The following is a 19831-nucleotide window of genomic DNA, read 5'->3' as shown; positions in this document are numbered from 1 at the left end:
GGACTAGCCCTTAATACACTGCTGCCCATTTCATTTACTTCAGCCAACTTTTATGAGACTGGGAGCTGACTATTGTTCCGGGCACCATCATTTACAGAAAGGGACAAGAATGGAATAGGCAATACAGGAAATCTTGGTTCAAGCCCTACCCTTCTAAACCTGTCTGAGCTTCTGTCACCTCGTTTGTAAAACAAGGAGCTTGGAGACATGGTCCCTACTTTTGAACAAAACTACCAGAGTCATACTTTTAAGCAGTTAACCTTAATATGGTAAATTAAGGGCTTCCCTGGTAGCTCAGATGGTTAAGAATCTGCCTGCAATGCAGGAGACCCGGGTTCAACCCCTGGGTTAGGAAGCTCCACTGGAGAAGGGAATAGCAGTCCACTCCAGTATTCTTGCTCAGAGAATTCCATGGACAGAGGAGACTGGCAGGCTATAGTCCATGAGGTTGCAAAGAGTCGGATATGACTCAGCAACTAACACTTTCACTTTCAAGATTTGTAAAAATGGCAAAGCTCTGTCAGAGCACAGCAGAGGGAAAAACTTGAGTTAAGAAGTAAATGAAAACTTCAAAACAGCAGTAGCTTTTGAATTTGGACTTATAGGGTGAGCCAGAGCAGGGCAATGGGGGATATGTGTCTATCTATGTCTATATGTACACATGTAAATATGCGTATATATACAAACACTAACAAAAGCAGAAGATATTAAGAAGAGGTGGCAAGAAAACATAGAAGAACTATACAAAAAAAGATCTTCACGACCCAGATAATCATGATGGTGTGATCACTCACCTAGAGCCAGACATCCTGGAATGTGAAGTCAAGTGGGCTTTAGGAAGCTTCACTACGAACAAAGCTAGTGGAGGTGATGGAATTCCAGTTGAGCTCTTTCAAATCCTAAAAGATGATGCTGTCAAAACTCAGCAGTGGCCACAGGACTGGAAAAGGTCAGTTTTCATTCTAATCCCAAGGAAAGGCAATGCCAAAGAATGCTCAAATTAGTGCACAATTGCACTCATCTCACACGCTAGCAAAGTCATGCTCAAAATTCTCCAAGCCAGGCTTCAGCAATACGTGAACCGTTAACTTCCAGATGTTCAAGCTGGTTTTAGAAAAGGCAGAGGAACCACAGATCAAATAGCCAACTTTCGCTGGATCATCGAAAAAGCAAGAGAGTTCCAGAAAAACATCTATTTCTGTTTTATTGATTATGCCAAAGTCTTTGACTGTGTGGATCACAATAAACTGTGGAAAATTCTGAAAGAGATGGGAATACCAGACCACCTGACCTGCCTCTTGAGAAACCTGTATGCAGGTCAGGAAGCAACAGTTAGAACTGGACATGGAAAAACAGATGGTTCCAAATAGGAAAAGGAGTACGTCAAGGCTGTATGTTGTCACCCTGCTTATTTAACTTATATGCAGAGTACATCATGAGAAACGCTGGGCTGGATGAAGCACAAGCTGGAATCAAGATTGCTGGGAGAAATATCAGTAACCTCAGATATGAAGATGATACCACCCTTATGGCAGAAAGTGAAGAAGAACTAAAGAGCCTCTTGATGAAAGTGAAAGAGGAGAGTGAAAAAGTTGGCTTAAAACTCAACATTCAGAAAACTAAGATCATGGTGTCTGGTCCCATCACTTCATGGGAAATAGATGGGAAAACAGTGGAAACAGTGGCTGACTTTAGTTCGGGGGGCTCCAAAATCACTGCAGATGCTGATTGCAGCCATAAAATTAAAAGACGCTTACTCCTTGGAAGAAAAGTTATGACCAACCTAGACAGCATATTAAAAAACAGAGACATTACTTTGTCAACCAAGGTCCGTCTAGTCAAGGCTATGGTTTTTCCAGTAGTCATGTATGGATGTGAGTGTTGGGCTATAAAGAAAGCTGAGTGCCGAAGAATCGATGCTTTTGAACTGTGGTGTTTGAGAAGACTCTTGAGAGTCCCTTGGACTGCAAAGCGATCCAGCCAATCAATCCTAAAGGAAATTAGTCCTGAATATTCATTGGAAAGACTGATGCTGAAGCTGAAACTCCAGTACTTTGGTCACCTGATGGGAAGAACTGACTCATTTGAAAAGACCCTGATGCTGGGAAAGATTGAAGGCGGGAGAAGAAGGGGACAACAGAGGATGAGGTGGTTGGATGGCATCACCAACTCAATGGACATGGGTTTGCATAAGCTCTGGGAGTTGGTGATGGACAGGGAGGCCTGGCGTGCTGTGTGGTTCATGGGGTTGCAAAGAGTCAGACACAACTGAGCGACTGAACTGAGCTGAATGCATGTGCACACATCTGTGTTTTAAGCATTGTGGCAGAGACTGTAAACTGGCTAATTTACTGCCTACTCCCATCCCCGTTCTGCCTTGCCACCTCCACTAAGTCTAGAAAAGTTAAATGTCGATAGTTAGGGATGGCCATGTAGCTCCATCTGGCCAGTTGCTATATTTAGAAATATGCTGAGGAATTTTATAGACCATTTTGCTCTTCAAATAAGAGATGGATACATTTGGTTTCATCTCCTTATTCTTGTCTTCACAGTGGTTGCTGTTGTGACAGTCACATTGAGACATTGAGAGAGATCTAGAGAATGAGTGGAAATATAGTCAAGCCAACCATCTTTAGCCCAAAATACCCACTTCAGTACTAATGATGTAAGAAATATGGAACTTTGCTTAAGCTACTTTTAGTCAGATTTTCCTATTATTTATAGCCAAAAGCATTCCTAAGTAATGTACTCAGCAACTATATCTACACACACTCTCTCAATTTTACATGTTTGTATATATATTTAACTTTATTTTCCATACCTACCAAGACTTGGGGCTATTTTTAGACTTGAATTTTGATGAAAAGTAAATAGGACTTAATGTTAGAGAAAAAATAGAAAGTGGAATGCCTTCTTCGTTATTACCTACCCAGACACTATCCTTTGCAATAATTTCCCTTGTATCTATTCTGTCCTTGTCTGATAGTGTACATGAAACATGAAGGCAAGCAGGAAGAGAATGGTTGAGAAGAAAGATAAATGTTAAAGTAGTTCATTCTGGAGGCCAGGTTATGGGGGAAATGCCTAAGACTAAGAATTTTAGTTTGTTGTGGCTTGCAGAACACCATGGGGAAGGGTTCCCAACTGGTGACAATGCCTGGTCACATGACAGATAGGTTTAAATCCTAGTCCATCGTTGCACGTACCTATGTATTTAGGACCAACAACACCATTTGGCAAGCCAGGGTTCCCTAACAGCCAGGAGATTGTTCTCCCTTTCCCTCCATTTAGGAAGATGAGAGAAGAAACCATTCTTCTTTGTCTGAGATTGGAACAGCTTTCCACAGAATGTTTGGGTTGTGTTCAGTCTTATATGAAAGATACCATCTAATAAGCAAAAGATCTTTAATGGACTCTGAGCTTCCACTACACAAACATGGAAACATGTGAAAAACACTCAGCCTGTTCTTTCTTCCAGAAACTAATTCTGTCACTTTGTTTATTGCTTTATTCATCCTAATTGTATTGTGTGTCTACATTTCCTGACACTGTATCCAATTGAAATTTAATAATGTCAGCATGTAACTTTACTCTTTTTCAACCAGGTCAATTGGATTATTCTTCACTGTAGTGACCGTCCATAGTTTTTGTTTTTTCTTAGTAGCTGCCTGCTCCTATTTAACTGTTTTTGATTCCCTCCTTCTCCCTTTGTGTGTGTGTTTAGAATCAGTTCCTTACCTTTGGGGGGAGTAAGGTAGCTTCTGTCTTCTGTCAGAAGTACTGGATGAGATTTAGGGATCCTTGAGAGGAAAAAACTCAGTGGGATAGTTGGAATTCACTCTGAATTCATGGATTATCATTTAGTCTCTGATTTTAAAACACTTTAATGTTCTGTTCTTAAAGACTCTACACCATTTTCTTAATCTTAAAAACATTGCTGCTCTTTTTCTTCAGAATCTTCAACTACTGGGAGCTACAGCCATTGAGGATAAATTACAAGATCAAGTGCCTGAAACCATAGAAACTCTAATGAAAGCAGACATCAAAATCTGGATCCTTACAGGAGACAAACAGGAAACTGCCATTAACATTGGTAATTCACCTAGTTTAAACTTTATGTCATGGTGCTTTTTAATATGTTTTGATCCATTTTAGAAGATAGATTTGAGATATTTCAAGATTTGAAAGATTTAATATTTTGAGATTTCCTTATTTGTAGTTTCACTCAGCATATCTATTTACTTATGGCCCCAGTGCCCCCTTTAAAGATGCAGTGATTATGTATACAGCCAAACTTTAGCTCTTGCAGCCACATAGTGCCCTCTCCTACCTTTGAACTCTGCCTGCCCCTAATTCACCTCCATAATTGACACACATGGATGAACTTTCTGCAGTTGTCTGCCAGAGTCTGGAGACTAGGATTATGGCAAGCTTGTATACTGACACTTGTTTATGTGACCAAAGGTTATTTATGAGATAGGAAGTAAGGTTTTGCCAGTTTTCATTGATCTAACAATTAATTCTGATTTTACAGAAAGAGGTTATATTAATCAGCTCGGGCTGCCATAATAGAATATGGCATATTAGGTGACGAGCATGAGAAAGTTATCTCTTCACAGTCCGAGGAGCTGGAGACCCAAATCAAGATGTCAGCAAGTTGGTTTCTCCTGAGGCCTCCCCTCTTGGCTTGCAGATGGTCACATCTCTGTGTGTCCTCGCCTGACCTCTCCTCTGTGGATGCTCACAGAGCATCTGGTGTTTTGTCCTCTTCTTATAAGGACACTAGTCCTGTTGGATGAGGGATCATCCTTATGATCTCTTTTAACTTTAACTCTTTGAAGACCCTGTCTCCAAATGCTGTCACATTGGTGGTTGGGGCTTCAACAGATGAATTGGGAGGTGCAGACACAACTCAGTCTGTAACAGAAGAGAAAGGTAATGTTTGCTGGTAGAGGCCTGTAGTACCAATAATGTGCAAGAAAAATAGTCATTTTTTCTCCCCAAATTCAGCAGTAGTATGTTGCCTGAGCACTGTGAACCCTGACATCAACCTCTGGATGATACTGATGATACAAATTACACAAAAACTCTCCCAAAATTAAAGAAACCATTTCAGGAGCATTTACAAACTAAAACCACATTTTTTTGAAAGTCATTAAGTATCATCTATGTAAAAAAATATATTTTTTTATTTCTAATATTCCTTTTAGAAATGTGAGTAATCAAAAGTATATTCTGCGATAAATACTATACTTATAACTATAGTGTTTATATTAAACAGTATAAATACTCTAAATCCATAGTAAGTTGATGTTAATAGAGGAAAATTATTTTTTTAAAAGAAAACCTGGACTTCCCTGGTCGTCCAGTGGTTAAGACTCCACACTTCCACTGTGGGAGCACAGATTTGATCTCTAGCCAAGGAACTAGGATCCTTCAGGGCACAGGGTACAGCCAAAAAGAGGGAAAAAAGAAAAGAAACCTAGCCAATAAAATTTAGACCTACAAGCCCAGCAAGTTGTCAGCTTTGATTATAAAAATTATCACTGGTGTTAGAGACAAAATAAAAAGAAGATGTATGAGAATACAGAATTCTTTAGAATCAGCAGACCTGGAAAATGCAAATGTGATAAAGCAGTGTGACGACAGATAGAGGGGGGATGCATGGTGGTTAAGAGTGACCCGTGGGGAAGATGAACAGTTCTCAGGATGGTCCTGGGTATGTAGCCAGTGTGAAAATACCTAGAAAAGGAGAGAAGGGTGGTGGCTTCTGGCTACCCTTAACCTCTAGAATCCTAAAAGTTGTTCCTAGAAAAAGGAAAGTAAGATTCATTCATTCAGTAAAAGAATATGGTACCTGTGGTGCCAGGCGTCAGTTAAGAACACAGAACAGAACATATCAGAACCTCTACCATCAGAACTCAGATTCTGGTCAGGGAAACAGACAGTAAAGTAAAAGAAAAACACATAATATATTCGATGGCAATAATAGTTCTAAAGAAAAATAAAGCAGGGAAGGGAGAATAGGGCATTACACAGAGGGGTTCAATTTTAAATCAGGAAGTCAGGAAGAAGTATTGAAAAAGTGGGAGCCCAGAAACAGCCTATGAGAAGAAAGGGAGCTTGTCACTCGAATGATTTGGGACAGCTGTCTTCTGTCCTACAGAAAGAGCAGATATGCACAGGCCTAGAGGAGGAGAAGAGGGGAGCGGTATAACAGAGCTCAGGTTGGATGGAGCCACCTACACTGTTGTCCAGTCTTGGCATTTACTCTGAGTGAGATGGAAAACCACTGCATGGTACTGAACAAAGCAGAGGAAACACTTGATCTGACTTTCCTATTTGAAAAAAAAAAAAAAATGCTATATGTGTCTGTCTGGCTGCTAGACTCAGAGTAGACTCAAAGGGAAGCAAGTATTGAAGCAGGAAGGCCAGAGGCTGTTGAATTAATCCAAGTAGGACATGGTGATGCTTGAACCTGGGTGGTAAAATAGAGGTGGTGAGAAATGGTTGGATTCTGGATGTATTTTTGAAGGTACAGCCAACAGGATTGATTGATAGATTAGACACAGAGTATGGGAGAAAAGAAGGAATCACAGGTAACTTCAAGGTGCTTTAGCCTTAGCAATTGAAGAATGGAGTTGCCATTAACCAAACGAGGAAGACTAAAGGAGGAGTGAGTTTTCTGGAGGGAGGTTAAGAGCCTGGTTTTAGATGTGTTAAGTTGCAGATGTTTATTTTACACCTAAATGTCTGCTATTAAGTAGACACTGGCATGTGTGAGTCTAGAGTTCAGGAAAGAGGTCTGAATGGGATTTACAAGTTCTAGAATGGTCAACATTTCAGTTCAGTTCAGTCGCTCAGTTGTGTCTGACTCTTTGGACCCCATAGACTGCAGCATGCCAGGCTTCCCTGTCCATCACCAACTCTCAGAGCTTGCTCAAACTCATGTCCATCAAGTCAGTGATGCCATCCAACCATCTCAATCTCTGTCATCCCCTTCTCCTCCTGCCTTCAATCTTTCCCAGTATCAGGGTCTTTTCAAATGAGTCAGTTCTTCTCATCAGGTGGCCAAAGTATTGGAGTTTCAGCTTCAGCATCAGTCTTTCCAATGAATATTAGGACTGATTTCCTTTAGGATGAACTGGTTTGATCCTCTTGCTGTCCAAGGGACTCTCAAGAGTCTTCTCCAACACCACAGTTCAAAAGCATCAATTCTTCGGTGCTAAGCTTTCTTTATAGTCCAGCTCTGACATTCATACATGACCATTGGAAAAACTGTAGCTTTGACTAGATGGACCTTTGTTGGCAAAGTAATGTCTCTGCTTTTTAATATGCTGTCTAGTTTGGTCATGGCTTTTCTTCCAAGGAGTAAGCTTCTTTTAATTTCATGCTGCAGTCACCATCTGCAGTGATTTTGGAGCCCCCAGACTAAAGTCAGCCACTGTTTCCACTGTTTCCCCATCTATTTCCCATGAAGTGATGAGACCAGATGCCATGATCTTAGTTTTCTGAATGTTGAGCTTCAAGCCAACTTTTTCACTCTCCTCTTTCACTTTCATCAAGAGGCTCTTTAGGTCTTCTTCACTTTCTGCCATAAGGGTGGTGTCATCTTCATATCTGAGGTTATTGATATTTCTCCCAGCAATCTTGATTTCAGCTTGTGCTTCATCCAGCTGGGCATTTTGCATGATGTACTCTGCATATAAGTTAAATAAGCAGGGTGACAATATACAGCCTTGACGTACTCCTTTCCCGATTTGGAACCATCTGTTGTTCCATGTCCAGTTCTAACTGTTGCTTCTTGACCTGCATACAGATTTCTCAAGAGGCAGGTCAGGTGGTCTGATATTCCCATCTCTTTCAGAATTTTCCACAGTTTATTGTGATCCACACAGTCAAAGGCTTTGGCATAATCAATAAAGCAGAAGTAGATGTTTTTCTGGAACTCTCTTGCTTTTTTGATGATCCATCAGATGTTGGCAATTTGATCTCTGGTTCCTCTGCCTTTTCTAAATCCAGCTTGAACATCTGGAAGTTCATGGTTCACATCCTGTTGAAGCCTGGCTTGGAGAATTTTGAGCATGACTTTGCTAGAGTATGAGATGAGTGCAGTTGTGCAGTAGTTTGAACATTCTTTGTCATTGCCTTTCTTTGGGATTGGAATGAATTGAGGAATGAGATCACAAAAGGAGTAAGTGTAGATGGTACTGTTTTAAATCTGAGCTGGGCCAAGAAGGTTGCCTGTTTTTTTCTAGCCCCGTTCAGCTATAGGCACACAAGTACAAGGGGGCAGAGTTGATTTGATCAGCAGGTGAGTTTGTCCTACACCAAGTACAGCAAAGCAAGAGAGGGCAGGAGAAAAGAAAATGTGGTAACAGTCCAAGGTCAGGGAGATAGTGGTGGGATCAATGGTCCAAGAAAAATCCAGACAACCTCCTGCATTTTTCTCCCAAAACAACCACTGGCCCATCTTCTGCTCTACACGTTGGTCATCATGAAGGTTATGCCATATGCATTTATCAGTTTTCAGAACATTGAGAATCCTTACTATATTCTCTTTCCATGTTTGTTTATCAAGGCAGCCTTAACCTGTCAGGTGATGTCCTTATATCTTATCCCTCTTTTATAGCAAGCAAGAGTATTTCTTTTTCAAACTTCTACAGATCTAGAAGACAGCTGACTGCCATCTTTCCTGTTAAAATAGATAGCATTTTAATTTTACCAAATAATATAGATAAAATTCAGATTTTTGTAGTTTTAACATTTTAACATCTTCACCTTCTTTCTCTAGAGAAATTAATTATGTCAACCAATTTACTCTGTTTGGACATAGGACACTCCTGCAAACTTCTAAGGAAGAACATGGGAATGATTGTTATAAATGAAGGCTCTCTCGATGTAAGTAAGATTATCTTTTTGAAAGACTTTTAGTAACTTACCTTGTAGTTTATATTCAGCTAACTGTTGAGATATTTTGTTTTCCTGGGTTAAAAGGTGCCTTATTACTATCGTTCTTCTGGAACAAACATACACTGTTGTAAATAGATGCTAGTTTTGTGTCTTTAACAGCTAAAAGAAATTGCTAAACATTCTGAGACCAAAAGAAAAAGCTGCTTTACAAAAGCATCATGTCAAGAGATTGCTGAGTGATTGCAGCTTCTTTGTACCTGCCTGAGTATTTTGTATATTTCAGTATTATTACATTTTATATATGTAATATTTCAGTATTTATATTTTACTTCTTTTTTTAAAAAATGTGAAAGCTATTGAACAACACCAAATAGCCAACAGTCAACTTTTTTTTTAATATCTGAAGTTCAGAGCTGAAATAGAAATTCCTAGGATGTCTTTTTTCATGACTATGATCGCATGAAGTTATATTTGGAAAAGAGGGAAAGATTTTTTAGGAGTATAAAAGATAAAAGTTAACCCCCCAAAATGTAGGTCATGACCTGTAAATATTTTAAAGGAAAGATGACTATTTGCAGTTTAAGGTGGAAGACAGAACAGGAAAGGTGATATACAGCTGCTTGAAATAGCCATTGTGACGCAAAGAGCAGAACAGAGGAAACCTGATAACTAGGGATGTTGGAGAAGCTGAGAGGCCAGCTCTGTGGAAGGGATGGTGAAGAAGTAGATGTTTAGAAGTTGGGTATAGACAGGGAATTCCATGTAACATGTCCTTTGTTTCTGATTTTTAAACTGGAATGATTATCTCTTCTTTATTATTGTGGTTAAAACAATCTTTGTGATACGCTTCCCTTTCTTGTGAAATCTTTGAGCACCTTGTAGCCTGAGGAATAATATATGATTTTGCAATCATGGGAACTGCTTATGCCTTTAATTATTGGAGAAGTGCTTTTTGTGAACCAGACTTTAATCCTAAAAACACAAACAACAAAAAAAAGCCAGCCCTCCAAAAGCTTACAAATATTAAGAGAAGTAAATTGCATACAAGTAATAATGCAAAACAAATATGTAAGTAAGGTAGATAACTTGCTGTGGAAATATCATGATGTTTAAGGAACTATTTTCAAAATAAGTGGCATTTCGTTACATAAAGGTGAGGGAAACGTGAGTAACCGAGTCAGAGGAGCAGAAGCAGATAGTGCAAGTCGAGTTCCTCTTTGGGGGCCTGAAAGAGGAACATTAAACTTGAACACAAGATTATAATTTTTTAAGTATGTTTTGTTTCAATAAATATAGGCACAGAATGTAAAACCTAAAAGTTATGAAAATAGAAAATATAGATGGTAAAAAGTGAATCTCTCACCTTTATTTTTTTATTTTATTGAATTATAGTTGATTACAATGTTGTGTTAATTTCCACTGTACAGCAAAATGACTCAGTTTTATATATTTATATATGTATACACACACACACATATATGTATATATGTAATGTGTGTATATATATACATATGTAGCTGTGTGTGTGTGTGTGTATATACTGTTTCACATTCTTTTGCATTATGGTTTATCATGGGATATTGAATATAGTTCCCTGTGCTATACAGTAGGACCTTGTTGTTTATGAATCTCCCACCTTTATATCCAAGCTACTAGTTTACCTCCCCAGGGATGGCCACTAGTTCCAGTTTTGTGTGTTCATCCAGGGATGTTCTGCCATATCGAAGGGATTTATGTGCATGTCAGGTGGCACATCCTTTGTTGTTGAACACATGTTACAGCATCCTGTCCACACTCCTTGATACAGGACTTTGCTCTTCTCACTTAATATGTCTTAGCAGTTGGTCCGTATGAAGCTACCCAATTCATTTTAAAGTGGGCACAGTATTTATAAGGCACCCTTTAAAAAGTGACAGAGAGGGTTAAACCTGGAGAGGTAGTCTCAGGTCAACTGTGGAAAGCTAGGCCAGGTTTGAGAGTTTGCCTTCACAGGCAAGGGGCGTGACTTCATCAGCCTCTTAAAAAAGGTGTGATGTATAGAAGCAGTTGGCAAGTTGGAAGGGTGCAGACAAGGGACCAGGATAAGAGTCAGGGAGGAGGAAGTGGGGGCACAGTGCCATCGATGTGATGTAAAGTTCAGGGATACTTATCCCCCTTGGGGTCCCTGGAAAAGGAGCCATCCAAGGTGGTTCCAGAACTGGGTTGCAGTTGTTCACAACCTTGCAAAAACTTCAGTGTGAACGTTTCCATAATCCCTATAGACCTTTAGGCCTTTGTCAGCATCATAGGTTAAACTTGATACACAGACTTTCTGACACTTGAAGGAGATCGGAAGTGGGACCTGTTAGATTGAAGTGAAAGCATTGTTGATCACATGCTTGATTTGACATACTTTCCTTTTTGTCTGGGTTTAGGCTTTCACCTTACATAGAATGTGCTGGCATTGCTCCTTTTGTTTTCATCTGTTTCATCATTTTTCTCCAACTCTTGGATAAACACATCCAAATGTTCTTGAAGTGTTTTTAGTGTCAAATGATGTAAACAGTAATCTCAAGAAAAAAACGAAAAGAGAAAACAAATACCGACAATATTCTGTGCACTGAATCCTGTATTGACAGAGGCATTTATTTTCATTTTGAACTTTCCAAGATGGTAACTCAAAAGTAATAGACACTTCAAAGGTTTCTGCACTTTCTGTTGCTACAGGAGCAAACATAAATCGTCTCAGGGGAATGCTCAGTTTCAATGAGAGCAAGGACCCGGTCTGTTCTGGTTTGCGATCTCTGTCAGTTTCCAGCAAGTTGCCTAGCACATTGTTGTGTGCGTGCTCGGTTGCTCAGTTATGTCCGACTCTTTGTGACTCCATGGACTGTAGCCCACCAGGCTCCTCTGTCCATGGAATTCTCAAGGCAAGAGTACTGGAATGGGTTGCCATTTCCTTCTCCAGGGGATCTTCCTGACCCAGGGATTGAACCCACATCTCCTACATTGGCAGGCGGATTCTTTACTGCTGAGCAATAAATATTTGAGAAATGACTTACTGAATAATGTTTAATTAAGGGCTCCCTTTTTAAAAAATTTGTGTATCAGTTTTAAATATGGTAATAGTCAATCATATCTTATATTTAAAGAGCAAAGTGATTGGAAATGTCCTTAGCAATTTGTGTCAGTTTGGTGTGAAAGATCACAGGCGACACTGATTCGTCCAGCATCGGACTGCCTCTGGTTCTCACACTGGTGTCTGGAGGAGGTTTTTTCTCCCAGGCAGTTAAGTGGTAACTTTAAACAGATCTGGCTGTCTGGGGTCAGACCTGCTCTAGTGAACTCATTTGCTTCTCAGCAGGAAAGGAAACCCCACTTTGTATCACAGCTCCTCCAGGTCTTGTGTGATACAACCCACGGCTGAGATTTCAGGCAAATCCTTAGAATGAGTCTAGGTAAATCATTATTTTTCATTGCCATGGAAAAGAAAAGCATCCTCTGTGTTCACATTTGTACTGATAATAATAAAAGGGTTATCATTCCATCAGCACAAATAATAATTAACATTCAGGTAATAAACTTAAAAACACACCGCCTTTGGAAATAATATAATAAGAAATAAATTGTAGGTGAGCAAAGTTTCGTCAAATCACAATTTTGATGAATGTACCCAAATCACTCTGTACAGTAGCACAGTGGTTCAGGGCCCAGTTCTGCCGCAGCTTAGTGGCGCACTCTGGACAGACGGAAGTTAGAGAACTTCTCTAAGCCACTTGTACTGCCTCTGAGGTAATGATAATGTTACCCTTGGCATAGGATTGGTATGGTTAGCACAGGGCACAGCACATATAAAATGAATGTTACAAAATTTTGTAGAAAAATAGCCCATGTTGAAATCCTGCTCTGCAGACCTAATATGGAAATCTGACTTTTCTGCCTCTGTACATTCCCAGCTCCTTTCCCAGAAGAGCAGCACTCCCCGCTAGCATGATGCCTGAGTGCAGAGCTGGGGGTTCTCACTCCGTTACCTACCCAGCTATTGCCAGATGTTGACAGTGTCAGCAAAAGAGGTTCTTAGGAAGCTTGATCATATTGTTTTCAATTTAGAAAGTAAGGATTTTATGGATAAGCATCTTTAATAATCATGTAAAGTTGATCAAAATCTGTTAGATATTTATAATAAGCAGATAATTTAGGTAACATGTAACTTTTCATCATGTAACTTTGAGCCATTTTATTAAGGGTTCTGATTATGATATTGATATGAGACGTTTTCTTAAGGGTCTGCTCAAGCAAGAATTTTAAATTACTGGCTTGAAGAATATTTTGTACTTCTTCCCTAAGTCTACAGAAATGCCCAGAAATGATCCCATTAAATTCTCAGAAACCCCTTTGGCTTGATGACCTGGATCCAGATTCTTCTAGCATTTCTTTTTTTTTTTCATTTCTATTGGAGTAGAGTTTTTTTACAGTGTTGTATTGGTTTTTGCTGTACAGCAAAGTGAATCAGTTATTCATATACATATATCCACTCTTTTTTGGATTCTTTCCCATAAAGGCCTTTAGAGACTAGTGAGTAGCATTCCCTGTGCTCTATGGTAGGTCCTTATTAGTTATCTGTTTCAAATATAGTAATGTATATATGTCAATTCCAATTTCCCAATTTATCCCTCAGCATCTCTTTTATACTTTTGGTTTGCCATGAAGTAATTTGTTCAAAATATATCTGTTAAAACTGGAAACATCTAAAAATGTGAGCTAAGAACTTGGGAATCTCCCATGTGACCTATCTTTAGCTCCCATTGTCTAATTAACATATTTTAAAATGTAGGATAATGGGTTTATGTTATATTAAGGAGTGTGATGATTATAGTATTCAAATCCCCCATAGCATTCTAATTCTGTGAATCTCTGAAAATACTTCAGGTGACCCAGAATATTTTTTAATAGATATTATCTAACTTTCTGTAAAAGGTAGAGAGAAAGTGAAGACTGTTTCATTGAGATAGCTCAGGATTTCACTACCCTCATCTGTCAAGTCTGGGTAAGTGGAAGGAACCATAATTTCTCAAGCCATTAACTCTGTAGATGCCCAAATGATTTTTCTTGAGTCTCACATGATATACTTGTAACCTTGACCTCTCCTAATTCTAGCATCTCCTAGGACAGTTGTGGGATCTGTCCCAGGAGCAGGGCTGGACCTTAAATTTGTTCTTATTGTTTCTTCTCCTCTTTTCTACTGTCTAGATTCCCTGGGAAATAAAAAGGGGCAGAGAGGAAAATTGCTCTGTATTTATGGAATCAACAGGAATGATGTTTAAATATGTATGTGAGGAATTTGGAGAAATAAATTTCCTCTACTCGGAGTCAAAAGGCTTCCAGTCTTCCCAAATTTAACTCCTGAGAAACCCTGCCTGCCTCTCCTTCTAATCATCTGGGCACAGTTGATTTTCAGTTTCTACTTCTGTTGATATTCACATTTAGCCTGATGAGGAATCAGTACCCGATATATGGGAAGCAGAGTATGGATCCCAAAGAAAAATGCAGGTTTCTGACTATGTGAAAAGGAAGCTCTGCTGCCCCTGCAGGGTTCTATGCATGGCTAATAGAGTCATAAGAAAACACTAGCTTATGTTTGGACTAAAGATTTTACAGGGACAATCACATTTACACCTGAAAACATTAGTAGGCAGATACCATTATGCCCGGGCTTCCCTTGTGCCTCAGCTGTTAAAGAAACCTGGAGACCCAGGTTTGATCCCTGGGTTGGGAAGATCCCCTGGAGAAGGGAAAGGCTACCCACTCCAGTATTCTGGCCTGGAGAATTCCATGGATTGTATAGTCCATGGGGTCACAAAGAGTTGGACATGACTGAGCGACTTTCACGTCACCATTATGCCCAATCTTGAAAGTAAACTTGACCTCTAGGCTAAGCAAACGCTGGAGGATGTGTGCAAGTCATTGGATTCTGGAGTCTAAGCAAATAGAATTTGCTGGAACCTCAGTTTCCAGTGACACTAAACAAGAGTAATAATAATACCCATCTCTAGGGTGTTGTGGGTGTTAAACAAAGCAATACATTTTAAATACAATGCCTAGCATTTAGTAAGCAAGTAAGAACTATGCACCATTCTTGTGATCATCATTATTATTCCTTTTAACATCTTTATTCCCGGGGGTAGAGGGAGTTTCGTTTTGCCAAGTGCTATAAGAGGTGATTTTAAATAGTCGTACTCCTCACTACTTAAATTTCTCTGCTTAATTTGCAAATATGAACTTGAGCCAGCCTAGGTTTGATTGTGGATACCAGTGTTTTCTCTCTCCCATATATTTTTCAGAAAATGAATTGTTAACCACATTTGATATTAACAAGCATAAGAATATATATTTTTCAACACCATGGTAAAAGAAAGCCCTTTATAGGATTGCGCATTTTTTTCTAACTAAATTTGGTTTTACGACACCATGTAAGCTTCAAATATAACTTACAAGCATTCATGACATAAATGGTGAAGTTGTCATCTGTACCCTTTTAAGCTCATCTTACATGTATTATGCAGACAAACCTTACTGTTTGGGAAACCAATCACTGTTGAATGGCTTCTGAAAGAAATCCAGAATAAGCAAGTTATTGACTTGGCTCCAGAAAAAGAAGGGGAAAAGGAGAACTGAGGCTACTTCAGGTTTTGTCTTGATATGTCCCATGAGTCTAATACAATACATTTTGTATTGCTTTGAAAAACAGTTCAGGCAGGTTTTAAACCACAGTGAATTTTCTTCCACTGCCAGCTTTGGACCTTTAGGATTGTGAATTCTCTGTTACCATTAGCAAAGTTGTTTCAGTTTTTTGGCCTGAAAATGTTTAAGAGCTCAGTTTAAAGTTTAAGGTGTTAATGTGTCCCTATCAGAAGCAGAGATGTGTTTTTGTGTTTTGTGTCCCATTGCAGGGTGATTGTTCAAATACTGTCTGGCACACAGCTTGCTTCAAGTAGCGCTCAGTAAAGAAAGCGAACTTTGTTACATTTGAGAGAAATGGGTTAGTAAAAAAAAAAAATGTCACATTACAAAAAATGAAAATAACATATGAACAAATTATCTTTTCTCTTTTCCTCTGATTTAAGATAGTGTCTGCCACAAACCAAAGTTTGTGGTTGAAAAAGTTCCATCAAGTCCATTGTTTGGTCTCAGAAAAACTAAATGTGTCCCCTTTTGTTAAACAAAATTCAGTAATCTTGGCTTGTGTGCAGAACCCAAAGTGAAGTTGTTCACAAATTCATAGTATTTCTGTTTTGAGAAATTCTTCCTGCCACAAGCTTGAGTAGTCTTTATCTCTCTCTCTTTTTTTTTTTTTGGCTAAACATCTGAGCTCTTTCAAGAGCTCTCTGAACCTAGAATTACCGATAAATCCTTTCTAACCAGTCTACCCTGTTGCCATCTCCTCACAGCTTGTGGGCAGTTCTGAGGGGAACAGACTGCTGTGCCTTGGGACTTTTTTGCCTTCCTGCCACCCATATCTTTTGATGAGTTATAAAATTGACAGTTTGCAGGAAGCTATGTCCCAGGTGTGTCTGTATGCATTTGCCTCTGTTCCTTTTTTCATTTTTACTTTATTATTGGCATATAGTTGCTTTTTGCCTCCATTCCTACATGAATGATAATGTCTGTCTCAATTACAGATGGAGACTGTGAGTTCACAGGATTAGCAAATGTGGGATCCTGAATTTTGACCTAGATGACTTTAATCCCAAAATTGTTTTTCCTTTTGTTTTTAAACAACCCTTCCTTCTCCAGGAATAACAGGGCCTTAGTCCCAGAAAAAAGCCTTCTGGGAGCACCCCCCCCAGATTTTCCAACTTGTCTCTGCTTCCCTTCCTACTCACCACCAAGGTGCCAGAGCAGCTGGAAAAGGAGTGCTCTTCTGGGAATTGATGGTGGTGGGTATCTTGTATTTATGAAATTTACAAAAGACCCTATCTTCCATTTTACTATGACAGTTGTACATAGATTTTTTTTTAATGGATGTTGAAAATAATGGAAATGGTGTGCCTTTGGTATTTGCAGTGAGAAAACACAGTAATGATTCCTCTGTATTCCTACATGAATTAATTCAAATCATTAGGAAAATGGACCCAACCTTAGCTTTCTTTGTGGTTCTTGGTAAGAATTTCTCACAGACACCAGTTGTTACTTTCTCCAAACCGTTGATTTGGTAATTTGCTTATTTTCAAAAAAATGGTTGTATATTCTAAGCAGTCTCTTCTGGCTGAACTGAAGGCCATACGAGAGACTGGACGTCTGCCCACCCAGTTCCTCCAGGACGCTTCCTCCAGCACTTGAGTCACTGCCGCCGCTGGAGAATATTTAATACCAAACTCAAAATAAGTGTTTAGGAGACTTTCAGTGGTGGTTTCAAATAATTACTATGAGGGCTTTGGTAAAAGCCTTTATCCACAAAACTATTTAAATTATATAATTATAGCCCCTGCCTCACTCTTCCTTCCTTTCCCGGGGTTTGTCTTTCTTTGCTTGGTGCCTCCATCCTACACTGCAAGACAGACTTGGACCCAGATTAGACACTTCTCAGCCTTTCTCTCTAGGGTACCCCAAATGAGACTAGATGCCTCACAAGGAGTTATTTGCCTGATGGAACCTATCATAACTCCAAATCCCAAACCTCTGCCCAGGGGCCAAGAGCAATTTACACAGCTCTACAACTTCCTCTTCCTACCTTCTTCCATCCTGTAACCTTTGACCTTTTTCACATGGCATGACCCTATTGGGAGATTGGACCATTTCCTCAATTACAGTGTTTTATATCTACACCTGCCCTGGAAAGCTCATATCTGCATATCAGCAAAGCATGAGCAAGATTTTTTTTGTTTCCCTTTCCATTATGTTTAGCAAAATATGTATTGATTAAATTCATTCACTTGACTGTTTTCCACTAAGCTGTTTTAGAAGACCTCTTTGACCATTTGTTTTTTAAATTAACTTATTTGTTTTAATTGGAGGCTAATTACTTTACAGTGTTGTGTTGGTTTTTGCCATACATCAACATGAATCAGCCATGGTTGTACATGTGTCCCCCCATCCTAAACGCCCCTCCCCTTCCCACCCCACTGGGTTGTCCCAGAGCACCAGCTTTGAGTGCCCTGCTTTATGCATCAAACTTGCACAGGTCATCTGTTTTACATATGGTAATATACATGTTTCATTTCTATTCTCTCAAATCATCCCACCCTCCCCTTTTCCCACATAGTCCATGATTTCACCTTCTGTCTGCCTTTACCTATTTTGGAAAAATTACTTTATGTTGGTTTGATTCTATATGAATATGTTTTTTGAAGGTTATGTTCTAATATAGCCTAGGAGTTTAGAAACGCCAGATTTTTTGGTCAGAAACTGTCCAATAAAGCTAGTGATCCTGACTGGGATGAATACTAAATGGACCAGTTGTATATAAATATAGTTTCTCTTTAGTCTCAGGTATATGATCTTTACAATGTACAGATCAGTACAGCGTCCAGCCTGCAGTACATTAAACGTACAACGTACAGCCTGCAGTAAAGGAGTCGTTGATATATGTGTTGCATGGGGGTATATGGAATGTCCTGTGGTTCTCTCAATCAATAACACATTGTCAAAAAATAATACCCAATGATTTATCCACGTTGTTCTTATGGGAGTCATAACTTACTCTTTAAGCACATGCTAACATTGTCCATACTTGTTACGGTCATAATGTATTATTAAGAATGTCCTTGGAATACTCTGTTAATTTGTAATTTTAGATTGTGAATTCTGAGAGTGTGAAAATAGAGAAAGAATGAAACATTATCTGGCCATAAATTTATAAACACCTCGTCTTAAATGGTGATGAGATAGGGCCACAAACCACCAAAACAGCTAATGAAATATGTTAGTTTAAGATTCTTATATGTATCCTCTTATTTGACATCTTATGTTAATTGATAGTAGGTTTTAAAACTAAGTAGGTCAATTGAGGTTTCCCCCTGCCAATGAATATTTATAAATCTGGTTTAAAAAATAATCAGTACCTAAGAAGTTAAGGTGATGGTGTTATTGCTGAAAAATATGCCAGCAAAGTGAGTCCTCACTGTTTTCTTTATCATTGTTTTCAACCAACTATTTCTGAGGGTCTCAATGCTGTTTTCTCTGCATATATATATATATAACTTTATATTCTTTATGGGAGCTTAAAGTCTAACATATGTTGATGTGGTCATCTGCAAAAAACAGATAGTAAGAGAGAAATGCCAATCAGTTTGTAACTTTCAATTTATTTTCTGCTCAAGAGTTATATCAGGTTAGAGACAGAAATTTAGAGATAAAGAAGAACAGTCTAAGTTAACTTTATAAATATTTGTCCTCCTACTGTCTACCAAGAGCCAGATATCATATGGGAAGGGATGATGCTATCTTTTCTATGATTGAGGGAAGACAGGTTTCCAGATAGTTTTTATATAAAAGAAATAGTAGCTAGTAGAGTTGAGTGTTAGTAATCAAAAAGTAGATTGAAATCAAATTGCTGTTAGGAGATTTCGAAAGGAAACTGAAAATCATCTCAGTAATATACCACTTGGATTGCACTGATGTTATGCGGTGATTGACAAGTTGCAGAGCATTCATTCTTCATCACGTGTTGATAATACAGTTAGATCTGATGTCAGAGGAAGGAAAAGAACTAGTCTTTTTCAGATGTCACCTCTGAGCCAAGCACTGGACAGGACGCCTGAGTTAGCACATCTTGTCACAGCAATAACCCTATGAAAGATATTAACCCAATCTTATAAAAAAAGGAAAAAAAAAAGCACGAGTCAGAGAAGTAACCTGCCTAAACTGGGAGAGCAATGATTCAACCCAAGCCATTCTGATACCATGTCATTGCCTTCTGCATGCCTGCATGCGAGCTCTT

The 19831-nt window shown here is 39.0% G+C and overlaps 1 protein-coding gene and 1 long non-coding RNA gene across 6 annotated transcripts in view; one reads left to right on the top strand and one right to left on the bottom strand.

Annotated features, from left to right (window-relative positions):
- Positions 1–19831, top strand: part of ATP8A1 (ATPase phospholipid transporting 8A1) — a 244089-nt gene that overhangs the window by 134095 nt on the left and 90163 nt on the right. For all 5 annotated transcript variants that reach the window (XM_088836319.1, XM_088836317.1, XM_088836318.1 and 2 more), the window contains 2 exons: positions 3955–4093; positions 8837–8901. In XM_088836319.1, the coding sequence (XP_088692445.1) occupies positions 3955–4093; positions 8837–8901 (204 nt within the window). The remainder of the gene's footprint in view (positions 1–3954; positions 4094–8836; positions 8902–19831) is intronic.
- The window catches only part of LOC148777851 (uncharacterized), a 44774-nt gene that overhangs the window by 20064 nt on the left and 4879 nt on the right, over positions 1–19831 (bottom strand). The gene's annotated exons all lie outside the window — the stretch shown is intronic.

Source organism: Moschus berezovskii, chromosome 5 (assembly GCF_049115385.1).
Source record: "Moschus berezovskii isolate FMDL1 chromosome 5, NW_MosBer_1.0, whole genome shotgun sequence".
Taxonomy (NCBI): domain Eukaryota; kingdom Metazoa; phylum Chordata; class Mammalia; order Artiodactyla; family Moschidae; genus Moschus; species Moschus berezovskii.
Note: the sequence above shows the minus strand (reverse complement) of the source record. Positions and strands in the feature narration are given on the sequence as shown.